The sequence below is a fragment of the Emydura macquarii genome, unplaced genomic scaffold (genome assembly GCF_026122565.2).
Source record: "Emydura macquarii macquarii isolate MOO-44397 ecotype Brisbane River unplaced genomic scaffold, CSIRO-AGI_Emac_v2 contig_1230, whole genome shotgun sequence".
NCBI classification, from domain to species: Eukaryota; Metazoa; Chordata; order Testudines; family Chelidae; genus Emydura; species Emydura macquarii.
The window spans coordinates 10,539,361-10,561,060 of NW_027131367.1; the positions used below are offsets into that span (position 1 = coordinate 10,539,361).

General features: G+C 43.5%; 1 protein-coding gene across 2 annotated transcripts in view; it reads left to right on the plus strand.

Moving 5' to 3' along the window:
• The first annotated feature begins 2,473 nt into the window (after nucleotides 1–2,473).
• The window catches only part of CA10 (carbonic anhydrase 10), a 301,131-nt gene continuing 281,904 nt past the window's right edge, over nucleotides 2,474–21,700 (plus strand). Inside the window, exons 1-4 of one of the 2 annotated variants that reach the window (XM_067547437.1) lie at nucleotides 2,474–2,669; nucleotides 4,701–5,075; nucleotides 6,107–6,213; nucleotides 7,014–7,495. In XM_067547437.1, coding sequence (XP_067403538.1) covers nucleotides 7,435–7,495 — 61 coding nt within the window. In that variant the 5' untranslated portion in view covers nucleotides 2,474–2,669; nucleotides 4,701–5,075; nucleotides 6,107–6,213; nucleotides 7,014–7,434. Of the gene's footprint in view, nucleotides 2,670–4,700; nucleotides 5,076–5,453; nucleotides 6,214–7,013; nucleotides 7,496–21,700 lie in introns of those variants that run through there. The other variant, XM_067547436.1, reaches the window with a different exon arrangement.

Here is a 21,700-nt window from a genome sequence, read left to right on the forward strand (position 1 = left end):
CTTCAAAACCAGCCTTTAAGGCTCAGGAGCGGTCAGCAAAGTGGCAGTAGAGTAAATAAAGGCAGATTGTGCACCTTAATATTTATCTAGATAAAATGACAACATGTCCAATTTCTTTTGCCAACATGTCCAATTTCTTTTGCCTCTTCTGTGATTTCAAGGAAGGACAACTCCCAATTTTCCTTTATATCATCATTTATGTTATACAATAAATGCAGGGCGGGGGAGAGATATAAGTCAAATATAGGGATACCCAGCCATATGCAGCAGTCATCTAAATTTTTCCCATGTTGCTTAAATAAAGCAATTATTTTTCTAAAAGATAGAAACTTCATAATGTTTTAATTTTCATCTGGGCCATACGCATTTTCTGATTTTTAAAAAATAAAATAAAATTCACAATGTATGCACTGAAAATCATCATTTAGGCCTTGATTCAGCAAACACTTAAGCATGTGCCTAAAATTAAGCACATACAGAAGTCCCATTGCCATCAATTGGACTTAAGCACGTGCTCACTGCACTGGAGCAGATTTAAGCACATGCTTAAATGGTTTGCTGATTTGGGGCATTTTCCCTGTCCATTAATCCAGCAGGGCCCTGAATTAGTGACAGCACATCTTTTCAGCAACAGATCACTTCTGATAAAAAAAGTCAGGCTAGCCATCTGGAGGAACTCTCCCTCATATTTGCTGCCTGATCCTGCAAACCTATTACTCACCTGAATAATCCTTTCTGCAAACATGCAAACACTCCCATTAATATCATTGGGACCAGTCACTGGAGTAAGGACTGCTTATGAGAATACAAATAGGCAGGATAAGGACTTTTTTTTTTTTTTTAAAAAGACTTCTCCATAAATTTGCTCCTACCTTCCTCTTGGCCCTTCTTTTCCTCCCATTTTGCATTGATCTCCTCTCTATCCAGCCCTACTAGTGTAAAAAGCCTTCTCCTGTCTATTGCAGGAGTATAGAAATTGCCCTAGTGCATTGGATCATTGGTCCATCTAGTCCAATGTCTTGTCTCTAACAGAGGACAGTGCCATAGTTTTACTTGGATGCACCTCTGTCTCTTCAGCTCTTCTTCGCTTTTGAAATCTCATCTGAAAATCTCTTTTCGAGCTTGCGTATTCCTTTTCATTTCTCTCACCCTCTGCAATTATTTTTTACTTAACTTTGTAGCTCCATTTAACTCAGCAATGCAGCTTGCAGGAAAGACACTATAATAAGTAAATTGTATTGGCCTATCTAGAAAATGCACCCTTGATGCCCTTAATCTATATATGCATACATTCCAAGTCCCATGGCTAGATTGGCTGAAAAATGGTTTGAACTTTTTATGGGGGGAGGGGGGGGGAAACCACACAGAAATTTTGAACTTTCAAAAATAAATAACCACCTCTATTCATGGCTTACAGTTCAGATGGCAATGAATGATAATTATTAACTAACATGTGTACTGTGTTAATCCCAAAAGGCCACAAGCCAGGCACTGTATTAACACATCACAAGTTACAGTCCCTGTCCCAAAGTGCACGTCCGTCATCCATTACATCATTTTGGACATTCCTGGTTATCTGCAAGAAGTCCTACTTCCCCGCTATCATGAAACACTGTGTCCCTATACTTCCCTACAACTGCTCCCAGCTGTTAATCCAAACAGTAAGACAAAATGATGGCTCACTTGTTGAGTGAAGGGTGTGATGGGGTGGCCTCCGTACTCCCCTGGGCCGAGCGCTTTTTCACTGTGGTAGGACACAAAACGGCCACCCAGGACTCCCACCAGTCTCAAGATGGCGGCCGTCTCTCTTCGGACCAGTCTTTCCGCAGGTCTTCGCAGGCCGAGTAGTGCCCTTGGGACCTTGGGTTCTAGGGTTTGGGGGTAGGGGGTGTCCGAGCCCGCCCTCTCCTTCGGACACCAGCCCAGAGGCCCTGGCTGACAGCAGTGGCTGGCTGCTGCTGCTGCTGCTCTAAGGAAATGCGCAAGTCTTTTCTCTGGGCTGCTTCCCTACCCTGGACCCCATCAGGGCTAAGTGGCCACTCCACCAGGGAAGCCCCCCTGCTTTCCTCTGGCTTCTGCCACTCACTGTTCTCCTTCTCAAAGCTTCTTCTCCAAACTCCAAGAGCACACTGCCTGGCTGGCAGGGAGCTCATATCTGCTCCCAGGCAGTGCTTAATGGGTCCCAGCTGGCTCTGGCCTCAGCTGACCCTAATTGGTCCCAGCTGGCTCTGGCCTCAGCTGACCCTGATTAGTCTGGAGGGAGCCTTGGGCAGCTGCTAGGGGAACAGGGCCTTGATCATTCTTGGGCTAACGTAGCGCCCTTCTACCACCCTCCGGTAGCCCCTGTCACAAGGGGATAAATAAAGGTCAGGCAATGCCGCCTGGCAAAACAAGTAGTCTAATCCTTAAGTTCTTACTCAGGAAAAATTCCCTAATGGAAGTTTTGTGTGAACATGAGCTGTGAGATCCGGCCTTTAGGTTGTATTCCAGCTTGTGCCTTGGAAAACACATTACAACCACTTGTGTGGTATTCTAACTATAGCACTCCTGTGAATAGAATCCCATGACAGAAAACATCACTCGTGCCCAACTGAACCACAAAGGACAGTGATGGAGATTTTCTGTAGCAGATAAGCAGAGGCAAATGTGGGGGAAGAGGTTTATTACAGGTGAGAAGAAATGATAACTTAGAAGATCTTCTCTTTTGACTCTGTGCTTATTTGTTGTCAAACCTGTGTCAATCCTTGTTTTATATTGTTCAGCTCTTCAGGGCAGAGAGAGTCTTCAGTTTTGTTTGTTTAATTACTAGTACAATAGGGCCTCAACACTGGTTAGGAATTTGAGGCACTACTGGCATACCACCACCCATAAAAAAGTGACAGCATAACCTGAAAACTTGAGCCAACTGAAGCAGCCAGTCAAAGAGACATAGCTAGAGACCTTGTTCACGATTCAGGCTATCTACAAATATGACTCCCATCACTGCAATATAGGGGGGCTTCACAAATGTGTGAATCTATTCTCAGAGAACCTCTGTGAGATAAAGAAATGTTAATATTCTCATTTTAGAGCTGGGAAGCTCAGGTCCAGAGAGATTAAAAGACTTGTCCGAGCTCACGCAGGAAGTGTGTGGCTGAGGCAGGAACTGAATCCAGCCCTACCACGTCCAAAGCCTTAACCACAAGATGGGCTTCATGGATCATAGTTTCACCTCACACGGAAGATTTCAACTAAGAGATTTCTTGTTTTTACTTGTGCCTGAGAACACCCTACATTGTATTGGGAGCAGCTCACCATACTAAAGGAAGCCTCTAGTAAGAGTCAACCCATGAGAAGAAATAGCCATAAAGGTGGTGTTATTTTTGTAATCCCAAACACCTGAAAAGCTGAAGGCAGAGTTCAGATAGGTGAATAGGAGTAGCCAGCGCTTTGTTGTTGAGGAGGCATTGAGTGACAGTAGAGAGGAAGTGGTAAAGGCACAGTAGTTAAGGCACTAGCATAGAAAGCGGGAGATCTGGCTTCAACTCCCTGCTGTGCCATGGACTTCCTATGTGACTTTGGGCAAGTCACTTAGCCACTTAGGAAACTGAGGCACAGACTATCTGTAAAAGGGGTATAAGCTTGAGGTGACTGGCAGTCTAAGTACCCAAAAAAGCCAAGAAGCTGATGGTGTTATTCTGTCTCTGCCACTCCTCTGCTGTGCAAGCTAACATTCTGTTTAAGGATCTTCTGATAAGTCAACCTATTGTAATCCTTGTAGATCTTAATCCACAGAAAGCTATGACTTTTATTTAAAAAACTCTGACTTTGAAACTGGGGCATGTTCCAAGCAATTATTTTGTTCTGAACCTGGATGACATTGTAAGAAATGAGCCAGGAAAGCCCAAAAGGAGGTCAACAGCCAAATCTAAAGAAGATGAACATCGATCTGAATGAAACCTCATATTAGAGGACTGTGGAAATATCTCTGAACAAAGGTTCATAGCAGAGGCAATGAAAGTTTGCTGAGTTTCTCCTAGGGCATTCATAAACATGGCCAGCATAGAAAATTAGACAAGATAACACTTTCCCTCAACAATGTAGAAGAGTTCCAGAAGGGTAGCCGTGTTAGTCTGTATACAGCAAGAACAACGAGAGTTCTGTAGCACTTTAAAGACTAACAAATTTAATTTCAGCAGGCATAAGCTTTCGTGAGCTTCAGCTCACTTCCTCAGTTGACCAACTGCATCTGAGGAAGTGAGCTGAAGCTCACGAAAGCTTATGCCTGCTGAAATTAAATTTGTTAGTCTTTAAAGTGCTACAGAACTCTTGTTGTTTTTCCCTCAACAATACAACTTTAAGTGATTTTTCCTGGCAGTAAAAATATATTAAAACCCCAAAACTTTAAGTAGGATAAACATTTTCTGATGATCTGAAAACAGCACAAACAACAACAAAATATTTTGCAAATGCTGGTTCAAAACCCCGTATTTCTTACTTCTGCTGATATGGGTCTTCAAGCAGACAAAGTGATGCTAAACGTCTGCATCTGAAGAGCTCCTGCAGTCTTTGTTTCTTTAAAAAGGCATGATTTACAAGAGTACAAAAAATTATTCTGGATCTGAATCTAAACCAGTTTTACTTCAACATTGTGGGCATTATTATAGACCTCTTAACATATGAAGACATACTGACATGAACTAATTTATGTCTTTTCACAGACTCTAATGGCATAAGCAAGATTCCTCCTCATCCAGCCACACAGAGCACCTTCCAAAGGGCAGGTGATGGCAATTATCTTGTTAAAACGCTGAGCCTTATATGGGCCAACATGAGCAGCGACTGCTACAGTTAGACTCACACGAGAACTAGCAAAATGAATGCTGAGAATAATAATACTGACTACTAGGCGCCTGGAGTCTGATTAATTCCTTCAAATGCTTCCCATTTGTCCCACCGATTTCCTTTAGCAAAGAAACCAGAGAACAGCGCGCAGACAACCCGCTCTAGCGCTATTGAACGCAGGCAGGGTGATTCTGAACAGCTCTGTCCTGTGCGGTGCTGATGAAGAGCCCAGGTGCAAGCAAGCCTCTAGCGTGAGTTGTGAAAGCCCTTGGCCAAAGACCCCACCCTGCCCCCGGCAGGGAGCCAGCCCTGCTCGTTGTGTTTCTCGAATCCGAGCAAAGGTCCATTTTACAACTCTGCCCTGGCCTGGGAGTTCTCTTGATAACCCTCACTCCCGTTCTGCGTGCAGCCTCAGCTGCAACATTTGCACTATCGCCTCTGCACACCTGCTCCAATTTGCAATTTCTAACTCAAAACACCCGGTCCTTTCTCTTCCGCGCCCCCCCCTTTGTATGATCAATCTCTATATATGCATCCTCACGTGGAACATTAGTAATATCACCTCTGCCCACCAGCCCTGAGCTGCGATTTTTCTGGTTATCACTTAAAGCCCGCTTCCCTCCTCTCCCCTCATCCTCCGATCCAGCATGCCCGTATCCAAGATAGGCTGAACCCTCTATGTAAATATCATCCCCGAGCACATCACGCCTTTCGTTTGCAGCGTCATATAGAACCCAAACGCCGCCCTCCGCCTCCTGCATCCCCAGTCTCCCGGAATCTATATTAAATGGCCTTTTTCTGAATGCTAAACGTTGTCTGCATTTCCCTCCTCCCCCCCCCCCCCAAAAAAAACCCCAGAGTGCCACTATTGTCCGTTTCTTTGTTTGTTTTGCAACAACAACTGTAACACATTTTCAAATAAAGTGGGAAGAAGCTTTAGGACCGTGCCTAAAAAGGAGCTGAGGTTGCAGCAGCCGCAGCGATTTCCCCCCTCCTACCTTCCTTCCTTCTCCACCCCACCCCCAGGCCCAGAAGCAGCTAGTCCAGCCCCGGCTGCTAACCTGCGGCAGCCTCTGCTGGAGCTGCGGCCGTTTTCCCGCGCGCCACCGAGCCGGTGGAACGCTGGCCGGGGCCCGCCGGCTTCGCGCCCAGTGCACGCGCTGCTGTCCTGGGAGCCGCTCGGCGTCGCAGGCGGGGAGCCTCCTGGAGCCCCCCCCCAGCAAAACATTCCCCTCGGGGGAAAGGCCCCACAGCCAGAATAACGGTGTGGTTGTGTTGTGAGTTCTCCCCAGGGCTGCAGCGAGCGGCTTGGAGCTTGACCTCTTTCTTTTTGGGGCTGGGGACAATCCCTGCTGAGCTGAGGGGAAAAGAGGCCGGACGTTTTGCGGGGTAAGTAAAAAGCTGCACTAAAACAGTTGGGGGGATATTTCTGTAAGGGGGTGGGGGAGGAGGAGAATTAATTACGTGAAGTAATGTGGATTGAGGAACGCAAGTATATATCCCCTGCAATGCAACTACTTTTGCTAAGTCCGGGCTGTGTCGTTTGGTCACATTCAGACCCCCCCCCCCCCCGCCCCAACCGGTGCAAACTTGGTTTTTTAAATAAGTTTTAAAATCCAATTGCATATCCCCTGCCCCCCGCATGTTTGCACCCCGTTAACCTGTCAGGTCATTGCACGCAGCTGCACCCACCTCTGCCTGCACGTTCACCACGGAGACGTCAAGAGCGGGGCTAGGGGTTTTTTTGGTGTTTGTTTTTGGTTTCTTTTAAGTTTGGGGGCGCGTGTGCATTTAAAATAAAATAAAACTCTCCCTCCCCAGACTCCGCTGTTTCTTCATTTGGTACTTTGTAGGTTTAATTACTCTGAACAAACTGGTAAATGCAAACCAGAGATTAGAGGCAAGACCCTCCGTTCCTCCCCCCCCCATATGATTTCCTCCCCCCCCCCCCCCATAACTTGGGAACAAGACAAGGGAAAATCCGTAGACGTGGGAAGAACGACCCCTGCAGTTGCATTGCGGAAAACCTCGTTTGCTTGAAGGGGAATTAACAGGAGCCAACGCGTTTTGGAAGGAGAACTGCGCTGTGATAGTGGGTTCTCTACAGTCCGTGTTATATGCATGAAATAATACGCATAGGGCGCTCATGCGTAGCAACGTGTATTAATTTTCTTCTGATCCCTTTGTAGAAGCAGGAGAGGAAACCCACCCTCCTCCCCCCCCGGCATGGGGCGTTCTGGCAGTGCCCCGATGAGACGTACAGAGTTCGGGGGTAACTTGCGGCTGGCTGCCCTGGAATAGAGACTCTCCGGACCGGCTCAGTTGGCGTTTGTTGTCTATGTCTTGTTGGGAGATCTGGTGGATTTTTGTCTCACTCCTGGAGGAAGAGCCCGGGGCTGGTGGTTGCCTTCTTCTTGATCTTTTTTGGAGGGCGAAGGAAGGGATCTCGCTTGAGCCGCGCAGAGAGAGAGCTCGGACATGTGTTGTCAGCACATCTGGGGAATACAGTCTGCAAGTCCGAAAGGAGATTTGCTCGGATCGTTCAAACTGCGATATTGATCTTTGTCATTTCTTTTCGTCGAGGGATGCACTTGGCATGAGAATCGGAGGATGGAAATTGTTTGGGAGGTGCTTTTTCTTCTGCAAGCCAATTTCATCGTCTGCATTTCAGGTACGCAGCGAACATGTAAGGGGGAAAATACCATGCAGTGATTTCGGGTCCCCCCCCCCCCCCCCTCCGTAGAAGTGCAAGAAATACAATCTTTTTTTTTTTTTTTTTAAATAGCAATGCTTTAGGAATGGATCATGGCTAAATTATTTTAAGAGATTCGTTAGGTTCCTTTTGCCCCGCTCTTTACTCTGATATAACAGTGACTTAATTACGGACGGTGCTTTGGTTGCAAATAATTAATTGCAGTGTTTTGATAACACATTGGTGGTAGTTTTCCAACACAGTGATTGCAATAGTTGCTACATTGCAGTCATCCCAGCATGTCGTGGCTTTTACAGTTCTAAAAGTCGGTTCATCTGGGGCGGTTTTAAAAGGGTTGGAGTTCACTGGCGCAGCTTTCAAGTCCTGTTGTGCCAGGTTTTTTACGGGTTGCAAAAGAAGGAATGGGCTAGTGAGCAGTGCGCGTCTATTTCTTAAAGGTTGAAGTTATGTGGGTTCTGTAAAAAGATTTTTAAAAATCCCAAACAACAACAGTGTGACTGGGAATCCTGTTTCAGGCTCTTTGGATTTAGGTTGCAAAGATCTCTTCCTTCCATTCTGCAGAAGTCAGGTAATTTCAGTTGTCACCAGAGCCTGTCCAATTAATGAATAGGCATGGCAGGGTTTCCAACGTTAAGGATTAGAGCAATTTATTCTTGGGGAAAACAGTGGTTTCTACTTCAAAAGCCCTGGCTGCCTCCTTAATTTGTCAGGTCAGTCATGCTGTAATAATTATGTTGCAGGAGCAACGGGGGGGGAGGAGGAGGAGGCGGCGGCGGAGGCAGCCAGTTTTCTAGTTTGGGATGGCATGGGGGGGATGCAAGCTGCCTGATCCTCTTGCTGCTGCTTTTCCCTGCAGGCTGCCTCTGCCCTGGAGTCATTGCATAAGCCTGCAAATGGGAACTCTGGCAGCATCAGCTATTCCATTGTAGGGAGGGAGGGAGATCCCAGTGGGCCTAAGTACAGAGCCAGGTATGCACAGGGAAACTTGCTGCTCCCCAGTGACCATGCAGAAGCTGGCCTGAGCCAGCCCCTCATCACTGGATTGTCAGCATCTGCACCATCCCCTCCACCTGCTCAATTCACATTAGCAGTACTTGCACCCACTGGCACTCCCTGCACTAGCCCCTGGCCTGATCCAGCTTCTCAACCACTGGACCTGCAGCGCCTGCAGCAACCTCCCTCCCCTGCCCTCACACTGGCAGTAGCTACATCATTTTGCATTGGCGGCACCTGTCCTCTTGCCCCTGGATTGGTACTGCCTGCATCAGCCCCCTGAGTAATCCAGTCCCTTTTCTCTGTGTTGGTACCACTGGCATTCAGATTGGCACCCTTTGCACCAGACATTTGGGTGATGTGTCCTTATACTGGCAGCATCTCAGACTGCCCTTATACTAATCCACTCTTATCTGTGCCACCTGGGTAACCCACCTTCTCATTTCTTAGAATGGCATGACCCGCCCCGCTGCCTCTTTCATCTAAGCCTCACGCTTTGCTGTCTAACCCAGTGTGATTCGCCAGCTGTCTAGCACTTTTCAAATTAGACTTCGTCTTTAAAAATAACAGCAATGGAATAATGAACAACTTGGTGTGAGCATAGGAAGGAAGAATATTCTTGGTCACTTTTGAAGAATAATATCTTGAGATAGACAGAAGATGGTATCCCTTCATCTCCTCAGTGGCTGCTGCTACCCAAATCAAAAGTCGGCTTCTGAAACTGAGTGGGATCAGTCCTGCAGAGGATCTCCTGGCTCTCCATCTCCCTCTAGCACTGAGAACAGTCTGATATCCATCTTCTTCTTTTTTTTTTTTTTTTCAAAAAAGGAATAAAGTGAACCACAGGCTGCTTTTTGCTGTGTGGTTAAAGCTGTGGCTGTTTGCTTTAACCACATACAGGATGTTTATATACAGTTAGCCTTCAGTTCCATATATTTTTTCCCAGGAATCCTTCTTTTTCATGTATCCTTAGTACTTGTTATCTCAGAGGGATTAAGATCTGCAGATATCAGCCTGGCACTAATGCTTCATCTTCTCTCCTCCCCCCTCCAAACTCTACCCCCCATCCTTTTTGCACTATGCTCTGTAGAGCATTAGGGAAGCATATACAGTGATGGTTAGATAATGCTTGAAGTTCAAGAAGGCTTTGAATCCTGTTGACTTGTCCCAAATTAACATTTATTCAAATATTTGATTCCAGAACTGTATATTTTTAGCATACATCATGCTGTCAACATGGTAATCACAAAAAGAAACTAAGTGCTCTAGAAATACATTTTTTGCAAATTACGCAAGTAAATATTTTAAAATTAATGATAGCATTTTTTCTTGGTCAATTATTTTAGCGATGGAGTATAAGACTCTGCTTTTTCTATTGGTGCTGTATGCATATATCTTTCACATACACTTATTGAGGGCCTGATTCAAAGTCCATTTAAGTCAATGTGAGTCTTTTCATTAACTTCAATGAGTGTTAGATCTGGCCCTGTTTAACATAGTTAATCCATAACCAGAGGCTACAATTCAAAATGATATAGTTGATTATCAGCTGAATATGGAAAGCTAGGTTTCCTTACCCTATCTATTGTGTGGTTACATCACATTAATAAACAAAATAAAAATGTTTGGGTAGAAATTTGTCTGAAATAATGTTAAATAATCTTTTGTATGCATGTCAAAACATAACTTGTATTGAATATAGCTTCTTACCCAGGTATGCACTTATATTTCATATTTAACATAAAGATTGCTGTCTGAACACACGCTTGTCACTTTCTGATGTCGTAAGCTCCTCCCTCCCAAGTGACACTTTGAGTAGATTGGGAAAGGAAGACTAATTGGAAAGATCATTTATATCTCAAATATTATGACAGGCAGCTTTAATTTTGGTAGCATGTTAGTAGTGCTCCAAATAAGGAAACAGAGTTTAATTTACTAAAAGAAGTACAAATACGTTTTTAAAAAAAAATTAATTCTTATTGCGTCAGTCACCCTCCACCTAATGTGTATCATTCATCAGTAACTATGTGTGCCTCAATTAATGATATGTTGGATTGGTCCGGGAGGAATGGTATTGGAATGCAGAAGTAAAACAATTGTGTATATATATATATATATATATATATATATATATATATATATATATATATTGTTTGATTTGGTGACATTTATTTAAAGCAAATAATTTGTGTTCGTATATTTCTTTGCACATGTTGTTCCTAAGATAGATGTTTTTATTTTCTAGGAACACTAAATTAGGATTTTTGCAGCTTGAAGCTGTTTGCTTAAAAAAAGAACTGAGCTTTGTTTTTGTGAACGATAAATAAGAACAGGCTTCTTGGAACAAGAAAATAATTGTAACTCCATAAAAGGGAATGAAAGCCCTTTTAAAAAAAAATACACTGGTGCATTTCTGATATTTTGTAAATAGTCTGTGGCTGATTCAGATGATCTTACAGGTTCATGTCCTTTAATGATGCTACAGCCTGGCATTGACAGATTGTTTTGCCAATGGAGATGTCAAAATAAGATCCCTTCTGGCTGCTATTTCAATGGAGTTACAGATAATCCCGATACTGAGTAAAAGGCAGGGGGATTATGGTCCGTACTATAATGGCCAAAATTCCCTTCCTGTGTAATACCACCGTAGATGAATTAGCCACAATGTTCACAGCTATGGGTGGGATGTTGCTGCTCACATAATGGCTGCCACGTTTGTTTGTATACTCACTTACATAAACCTTGTGCAATGTTCTCATGAATTTAGACATTTGCCAATCAAGTGCAATGCTCTTTTTAAACCTTTGCAGCATGTTACATTTAAAAAAAAGTAAGTTTGTGTCACGTTTATTTCATGTCTAGGTTTCTGCTTAAACAAGTTCTCTGTGGATCCATTCAAAAGAAGAGTTTGTGGAACCTGGATGCTCAGGATCCTTGTAATTTCCTTGGTCATTGAGAAGCTCGTATAAATGAAATGCATGCAAGTCCCCCAGAACTCTTATTTGAGAATAGTCTCATCCTTGCTGTTGTCCAGCTACATAGAGGGCCCTTGACATCAATGCAGCAGCACAAAGGGGCTATAAAGCATCCTTCATCAGCAGGCAGCTGAGGCTTTCCATATGGAGGAATTCCTTGGTGGTCTAAAGCTGACATTGCCTCCCCTGGGTTTGAGGGTGTGGCTGTGGGGAGAGAGGGTGTGTTGGAGCACTGCTGCATGCTGTCTGATCTTTAGCTAGTGGTATGGTCTCTTGAGGGTGATTACCAGTTGGCATAATGTAGAATTGCTTTTAGAGTGCCCTAAATTATGCTGGGATTGAATTAGCTCCCGGGTGGCCCCAAGATTTGGGAAGCATGAAGAGAACACAAAGCTTACTTGGCTCACCTCCTTTCCAGGCCTGTATCTGAGCACAGCAGTGACAGACCTAAAGCTGTAAGGTCTGATACTGCTATCCCACATGAGTATATGGCAGAAGTAATTCAGTTGAAGTCAATGGAATTTCAGTGATGTAGATGAGGAGAGAGTTCAGTCCATTAGTTGCTACTGCTGTATTGTACATCAATAGTTTAAAACCAAAAAAGTTTGAAAAATTAATTATTTGAATATTTCTACAAAAATGGAGTTTTCTCATGCTTTTGGTGAAGGTAGAAGACTACTAATAAGTAAACAGTGTAAGGTTACAGGGGAAAAACTATTCATACACAGGAGTACATGCAACTGATAAGCCATCATTAGCCATGATGATATATGGGAACATACAACAAATAGTTTGGTATGTTAAATGGCTTCGATATTCTGGGCAGCCTGTGTATGTTGGCTTCTTGTCCTCTTAGGTCCCAATCCTGTAACCTAAAGTGTGTGGGCAGGCCCTTACCCTTGTGTGGAGTTCCTTGAAGTTAGTGGGAAATCTACATGGGCGTGGGGCCTCCTGTTCTTATCAGATTGGAGGATTGAGGCCAGATATTCGCAGGGGTTAGGAAGGGCTTTTTGATTCCTAAGACTTTCAAATTTGAACTAGTATAATTTGACCACTGTACCTCTGCTGATCTTATGTCTCCTCACCTTGGAAGTGCCATTGATGTTTTATCTTATTCAAAGGGTATTAAGTTGATCATGTTTACAAAGCCATTTCAGTAGCATTTAAAGTCTGTTATAAATATTATGTCCTTTTTATATTTTCAACTGTCCTCTTTGTTTCATTAACATACCAGCTAGAACACATGACCAGATAGGCGGTAAAATGATGTACTTATTTTTTGTTGGTGTGAGTATATGGGAAAGGGAAGTTTGTGAATAGTCTTGCACATATTATACCAAACTGTTTTCTGTCGGTAAGCTGGAATCTCTAAACAATGATTAAAATCTGCTGTTCCTAAAGCTGTATCTATCTTTTGGCCTTGCTATGCTATCTCATTATTAATGACTGAACTAGACACCATGCCTGCAAGACAAAATTAAAATAATAATAATACTTCCCAGTTGGAGGGCCTGAAAATGGTCATAAATGTAGAAGACTCTCTCTTAACTTTAAGATACAGTTGTTTCATATTCAACAAATGCTAGTTTCTCAGGTTTTGCTCTTGAGATGCCACAAGCAGTTTCAGTTATAATACATTTAGCAAACAGATATTAAATCAAGGATTTAAATGGTGAATAGCTTTGCTTTTGAATGATGAATATGCCATTTACACAAATGAACAAGGAGTATCTACTTACCATAAAACTAGTGTTTTGAATACTCCTGTATGATTGGCAAAGTGTTACTGTACGTTACTGCTGCTTAAGGGTTGGAGAACGGATGCTTTTTCTATCTTAAGTTATGCATCATTGCTGATCTGTTGATGACTACCATTGTTTTGGCAAGGAGTGACCCTTTCATGATGTAAATGGAAATAATAGGCCACAGTGTTAGTGCTTGTCCAAAAATGGAGAAAATCTATTGAGAGTCCTTTTTGCTTGTCAGGATCATAGTAATGTAAATAAATTCTTCTCTTTGGGTACCACAAGTTAAGCCTGGTTGGCATTTTTGTCTTGTAATCGGAGCTGTACTTCCCTTGGCTCTTTTAAAAAACTATTAGCATGTGATGCAGTGGCCTTGCAATCACTGGTGTCCAAGCCTGACAGTACTTTTGAAACCTGACTACCGATAGAAAAGTTTATGCTAGTTACTGCAGACTGAATCTGCAGTACTTCGTGCGGCTTCCTGCTCCAATCTGTGAAATACCTCTTCCCACCCCCCCAGGGGAGATCTGGGGCAACCGTCAGCTGAGGAGCCTCTTGTACAGCAGCTGAAGGAGCTATGCTGTCAAGAGGTCTCAGAAAGCCAAGGGGCCTGGCCTGTGGTGAGGCAACGAGCCCTCCTCTACTAGTGGATTCTTTGAAATCTGCAGATTAGCGGACTGAATTTTGGCTTCTGTAGCATGAGGCAAACTGCATGGCTGTGGTAGAAGAATTCTAGGGCCACTGTCCTTTGTAGGGATAACTGACATAGAAAAGCAAAAGGCCCTAAACTCCTTGGCCTTGCTACTTACCAAAACACACTACTTTTAAACCTTCCAGCACTTTAGGCCTAGCAGGTCAATTGAATATGTGATCATGTTCTCTCCTCTTGCTCTTAGCCTCTGGCCTCTACGTAGGTTTACTGGAGCATGACTTGTTCTCTAGTATTATTACTCCCCAATACCATTTGCTTTCTTTTATTTGTGCCTCGTGTTAAAATACTAATTCCAAAAGCTTTTGACAATCTGGAGCAAATCAACTAGAGGTTGGTTAGAGCTCATCCCATTGTCCTGTGCACCACGAAGTTGGGTTAAGCTCTCTCGTTATATTGGTCCTTGTGAAGGGACAGGCCCTCACTCTGGTGGGGAGAAGACTAATGATCTTTTCTGGGCCTGCTGAGCCACTAATAAGGCACACGTGCAACACTTGTTCTGAGCGGGGGAAGAAGGACTGCTCTACCTCAGAGATTGCTGACAGCAGAGACAGATCAGCCAAGAAGAAGACGACGGTTGCAGGCCTCACCACTCCCAAAGTGGCAGAGACCAGCTGCAAAGCAGCATACTCCAAGAGGAGGGACTGGAGGTAGACAATAGATCTATTGATAGATCAAGCCCAAAGGGCCAAATCCAGAAAGACTGGCTGAAACACTAGCCATCCTTTGCCTTTCTTTGTTTTCACTCAGACTCCCCACTCTCATAATGAAAAGAAGGATCTTTCATTTGTGTGTTTTATTTTGAGAACCCCTTGTGCTACGAATTGAAGGGGAGGACACTAAATTACTAGAAATGAGGGTCTCAAGGGAGCCTCTGACCCACACATATCTGAAGGTTCAGTTAATTAAATACAATAAAGCCATTCTCACATTAGCCCTGAATTTCCCTGGCCTTGCACCTACCTGGTATAGTGCCAAGTGGATATAAAATGCTCCGAGAGTAGTAGTGTGTTGCTTTGTTTTGTACAGGGGTGATTGACTACACAAGATGCAAGGCAATGGGGAATGAGGACTATTATCTTTTATCACAGAGATAATTCCAACCTCCTTTCCCTTCTTCTGCACTGAAATGTACATTTTCTTTGTTACTGCAGAATGAATCTGTCCATGCGGCTGGGTGAAAAATAATACCTGAGCTTCTTGAAAACCATTTAGAAAAACACCTGGTCAGAATGTATTATAGAAATCATGAGGGATTATGGCTGCCTGTAGGGTATAGACAACCCCAACATTAAAGCAGGTCCCATATTGCACAGATACAATTGCAGTCATTAGAGCTTGATTCTGCTCTTGGTTACACCAGTGTATGCTGATACCAATTAAGTTACTCTAATGTAGGGCTGAAGTACCAGATTTGAGAATTAGGCCCATTAATATTTTTATTAAATTTAGTTTATCTTGATTTGGATTCCCCTGATCAGTGGCAGTTGTTGCTGGGTCTTGCACCCACAGAAATCTGACCAGGATATGCACTCATGACAGGCAGAGCCACCCTCCTGCTGAGAGGGTGCACGAAGCCTGCCCAGCACCCAGCTCCTGCTGTGTCAGCTGGATCCTACAGGAGTCCCTCTCAGCACAAAGCCTTGAGCCAGCAGGGAGATGTAAGGGTGGGGATGGGGACGGGCAGCTGGGCTGTTCTCCTTGTCCAGCATGGCAGGGAGCTGTGGTGTGAGTGGAGGGACAGGGAGGGGGAAAGCCTGTGCCACTGCTGCTGGGGCAGGGCTGCCCAGTCTGGGTGCTCTTGCTCACTCCAGCCTGCGATGGGGGCAATGCCTTCCAAGGGACTCATGGAGTGGGAGAGGAGTGGAGAGGAGCTGGGCTGGATGTGAGTTGGAAAATTCTTTCCCACACAGCAGCCTCGAGCCAGCGGGAAGGAGTGGGGTGGGGTCAGTGCATCCACTGAATTGGGTGGCTACATCTGCCCCTGATGTTAGACCACAAGCTATTAGGATGAAATTCATTCCTCTTGCGGAGCGGTGTACAAACTTTATGCATCATTTAAAATTCCACTTAAACCATTACCATTCATATTTGATGGTGTTTTATTCTCACTTTGCACTGGTGTAAATGACAGCACAATGTATAGGGTTATAGAGAATCAGGCCCAAAATTATTCTGTTCCAGTCTTTGCTGAATTAACATTGTACCTGCTGGCCAACAGATTCCCTGAGATACTGATAGAGGATGTTCCATGCACAGAGATGTGAGTTACTACTCCAAGGGTGAAATGCTGGACACCTTGAAGCCAATGGCATTGGGAGTTTTGCTCATTGACTTCAATAGGGCGTGGATCTATACTTCTTAGTAGCCAGTTTGCAGTATATTCATCTAATTTTCCCTTTGAATAACTTACTATAATCGTCACACTTTTTAAGGGACATTTTAACGGACAATTTCTCATTGTTTTAATATGTTTTAATTCCTGCTGGAAAACAAACACTCCCCAGACTTCTCCACTCTGCTCCCATCAACCTGAGGGTGCCATGCAGCAGTTAGTAATTGCAGACAGAATTCAAGTTATCTGCAGGTGCATAATTTTTATCCTCAGTACCCTTCTGGCACACTCCTTGCAAGTTGTTAGCAATACATCTTTGCCAGTCTAGACTTCTCATGTAATTGTGCCTTTGCCCTAGAGTCACAGGTATTTAACTTGCTGAAGAATGGGATGCAAAACAGAGTAATAAATAATGTGATTTATTTTTTAAGAGGTAGCCTTGAGTAAGTTTTTCACAATTATCTTCATCTAGCTTTCATTGTGCCTACACATTAACACCTAGAAACAGCAGAACACTTAAGCATGTGCTTAATTCACATTGAAGTCAAAGGTACTTATGTACATGCTTAGGTGCTGTGCTGAATTGAGGCCTAAGAATAATAAATATAATTATAAATATGAATTCTTTGGAAGTGCTTATTCTGGGATGTATTAGCAGAAGTGTTGTAAGCAAGGGATGAGAAGTAATTCTTCCACTCTACTCTGTGCTGATACTCCACAGTATCAGGTGGAGAACTGTGTCCAGTTCTGGGCTCCACGTTTCAGGAAAGATGTGGAGAAAGTTGAGAGGAGAGCAAGAAAAGTGATTAAAGGTCTAGAAAACATGACCTATGAGGAAAGATTGAAAAATTTGGTTTGTTAGTCTGGAGAAGAGAAAACTGAGTGGGGGCATAACAGTTTTCAAGTACAGAAAAGGTTGTTGCAAGGAGGAGGGTGAAAAATTGTTCTCCTTAACCTTTCAGGATAGGACAAGAAGCAATGGGCTGAAATTGCAGCAAGGGAAGTTTAGGTTAGGTATTAGGAAAGGCTTCCTAACTGTCAGGGTGGTTAAGCACGGGAACAAATTGCCTAGGGAGGTTATGGAATCTGTCGTTGGAGGATTTAAGAACATGTTGAACAGACACTCTGTCTGGAATAGGATAGTTATTACATAGTCCTGCCTTGAATGCAGGGGACTGGACTAGATGACCTATTGAGGTCCCTTCCAGTCCTACATGTCTGTGATTCTATAATTTGATGTGAGAAGGAATTTGCACCAGCCATGATCAAATTACTAAAGTTCTGCAGAAACTGTAATTGGTTTGATGAAAGTAAACTCCTATGAATTCTGTATCAGGTAAGGTGAAGATATAGACTATCCTACTGTCACTAATGTGACAAGAGAAGGTGTGCATTCAGAATTTAAAAACATATATTAACTGTAGTTTGTTAAATCCTGACTTTATAGAGGCCACCAATGAAATACATACCATTTTTCTCTTGATTGTATCAGAAACAGAAAAGAGCAAAAAGTTATAATGCAAAAAATGACAGGTAACATATAGTAGTGGTTAATAAGAACAAGATTGTAATCTCAATTTTTACGTTTTTAAAAAAATAAAACATTTAGTAGTCAGATTTTCAAAACTGGGGGCCTGCAAAATTTGCATTTACCTCATCCGAAGGTGCTGGGCAAACATGCATTTGTGCATGTAGTTATATGTTTTATGTGTCAAAACCTCATGTCAGTTTTATGGAAGACTAGATTTTGCAAGCATAGTTCAGGCAGAGTTATTTTCAGCTCTCCCATTTTTAATTCCCTCACACTTTTGCTTATAACTGGGGCCTTACAATGTTTTCATGTTTTAACTTTTAAAACGTATCTTTTTGCTTGAACGTGGCAAAGAAAAGCATCTTTAACACTACAGTCAACATCATTTGTTGTTTTTAAAAAAAAAAGTCCCTGAGAAAATAAACCCGTGGCTCAGGTTTCAGACCAAAGCAAGTAACAGCTGAATATAAACCCCCTTTAAAAGGTCTGCCTTTCAGCGTTTGGTTTACCTATATCCAGATAATTCCACTGGGAACCAGTGGATGCAGTATGTTTTAGTCACGTGACCTCATCTTATTGTCTGATGACTGATGCAAGATCATCTATCTCAGGACCCAGGATACAAGTCTATAAGAACCTACATGGAGAACAAATATTTGATAATGGGCTCTTCAGTCTAGCGGGGAAAGGTATAACACGATCCAGGGACTGGAAGTTGAAACTAGACCTACTCAGATTGGAAATAAGGCTAATATTTTTAACGGTGAGGGTAATTAACCATTGGAACAGTTTACCAGAAGTTGTGGTGGATTCTCCATCTGCTATTTTTAATTCTAGATTGGATATTTTTCTAAAAGATCTGCTCCAGGAATTTATATTGGGGAAGTTTCTATTGCCTAAGTGATACAGGAGGTCAGACTAGATGATCACAATGGTCTCTTCTGGCCTTGAAATCTGTATCTAGAAACGAGTGAGATTCCTTTTTTGATTTTAGTTCTGGAAGGTTCCAGGATATAAAACCTTAAAATTAGATCATTATATGTTTAAAAGAGCTTATAGAAAAGTTTAAGGGGTTTTGAAAACACATTGTTTATATTTTTTCTCTCTCTCTCCATGGCCTGTGAAATGGTAATTAAGGGGTCATGGCTTTCTAGACAAGGTTACATAACACAGGGTCATTTGCATTTTTAAAAAACTCTACAATATTTCTAATATAGGGAGGTTTGATTGCACCACGTGTAGATGTGTCTGAGCTAGCTTTGATTGAGATCAAAGCTATCTTGGGTAACCATAGCAGTGAAGCTGACAGCAGCAGGGGCTAGTCCTGCCCACCTGGGACCATGAGTACATGGTAGAAAAGCTGCTGCCCATGCTGCTATGCTTTCACTGGTATTGTTACTTGAGATAGCTTTGATCAAACTACCTGTCTACATGTGCTGCGATCACAGCTCCTGACTGCAATGTAGACATACTAATAGCTTTTGTGTACACCGTGTCATGTGCAGAACAGCTAATGTTAGTTTTTAGAGGCACTTGTTTGGAAAGATACACACATACATTGATGTGCATTTATTTAGAATTCCCTCTGTGTATTTTTCTAGACATCTGTAACACTATGGATTCATTTTCCCTAAATGAAATGTGTGTTGGGTTTTCATTCAGGAAACAAAGCAAGCTTTGTGAACAGAAACTGAAAAGAAATTTAAAACAAACCACTCCTCCCCGCAATCAATTCTTAGTTGACAGGGTTAGGGTTAAAACTAGGCAAGAGAATACTCTGCCAGACTTTCTTGGCCCCATGTTTGCTAGGTAATAGGTATGTTGTAAACCAGTGGTTCCCAACCTTTTCGGCTCAAGGGCCAGAGATATCACTTTTACAACCCTGAAGGGTTATCAGTCTCTGCCAGCGGGCCCTCACCCTTCCACACACACACACACACACACACACACACCCCCAACCTGCAGTCAATGGAAGGAGTTCAGCAAGGAGGCTGCCTTCTCCCTGATCTCCCGTTCCCCTGGCTGCAACAGGGAAACCGCATGTGTCCTGTAGCCCTGTGTGCTCTTCCGAGGTCCGTAGGCAGTGGCTCCCTTCTGCAGCCAGGGGAACGGGAGATCAGTGCTCCCCTCTTTCTGGCTCCAGCAGGGATCCCAGGACGTAGGGATCCAGGTGGAGCGCTTTGCCATGCTCCCTGCTGTAGCCAGGGGAAGAGTAGCACTGATCTCCTGTCCCCTTGGCTGTAGCAAGGAGCCTGCACCAGTCTTGTAGCCCCGCAAATGCACTCCGCTTGGGTCCTTAGGCGGTGGCTCCCTTCCACAGCCAGGGGAGTGGCGGGCCACTTTGAAAGACCCCGTGGGCCACTTTGGGCCCCTGGGCCACATGATGGGAATCTCTTGTAAACAGTGTCATTAAACTGTGACTTCAACTGCTGGGATTCAGGTAAGTTAGAGAACACTGCTTAGGAGTTTTTTTGGTCACGTGGTCAGAATGATTTTCAATCAGTTTGCTCATGGCTGGATTAAAATTGAGGATGCAGAGATTAATGGTCTGTTGTGACTAATCCACTAAACCACAGCTCCCAGTACTCCTAAACTGACTGAATCTATAGATAGTTAAGAAGCACTAAGCAAGTTGATATCACAGCTCAGAGATTTAATAATCGGTGTTAATATTTGATATGGTCAATAAATCACTATATACAACATTTTGTAGTCCTGATCCGCTGAGACATCTTTGTGTGCAAGTGAAATTTATTTTTACATTTTCCCTTTTATATTCTTCTGTAGCAGAGTCAAAGTGGCTATTATTTTAAACAAGTCATGGAGGAAAAAAAGCACACTGCATTTGGACACAAGTCAGCATTAGAACAAGGTTTAAGTAAGCACAAAGTAGAAATTAAGCATGAATAATTGAAATATCATATAAAATTCCTGATCGGGTTGCATAAGTGAAAAGAACTTGAATTTATGTGGAGTTAGTGTTTGTAGGATGAGATTAGCTAGACACGATTGATGAGACAAGCGTGACTAATCACATAGGGCCAATCTGTGCCAGCTTCTGCAAACTGGGCAGGTCTCTGGTAATGGAAAAGATGTCTGAAGTAGGCTGGGGCCCATTCAGCCAGTACAACCTCCCAATTAGAAATCACCAGCTGGGTAGGGGTGTTACTGGGGTAGATGTGTGATGCACTGAATTCAGTGCATCCTTACTACTATCATATGTCAGGTGTCTATGGAGCTTCTAGCAGAGACTAAAGCTGCCTTCCCTGGCTGGAATACCCAAGTCACCTGCCTTTCCCTTGGGACTGAAATTCTCCCACGGCTCTGTGTGCATCAGCCAAAGCTGGTGAAGGGAAGTACAGTTTGCCCCCTCCCAGTGGGGATGAATCTAGCCCACACTGTGAAGCTGAAGTAGTGGCATTGTCCCTACCAACCAGAATCAGGGGTTTTGCAGCTACTAACCCAAGAAATAGTTGTTACGCCATTCCTTGCATACTGGTTGAGAGGTGTCTGATTTAGAAAGGCCTGGATCCACAAGAGACTTGGATGTTGCAATGCTCAGTGCACTTTTAGGCACCTAGAAAATGACAAACACCACTGCTATCCACAAAGCCTCGATTAGGCACCTACGCTCCCTATACAGATGCATGGGGGGAGAGAGGCGCTTTAGAATGTGATCCACAAAACCCAGCACACTAGTTTGCTCCCTACCTAAGCTAGTCAATGGGAGATGCTGATGAGAGTGGTGTGCGCTAAGCTTCGCCCCCCCAATCGGAGATAGGTACCTAAATCCAGGCTCAGGGAGGTGCCTAGCACTGCTTAATGATCCACAAACAGGAACTGGGAGTCTGGTGGCTTAGGTGCCTAAGTTGTTT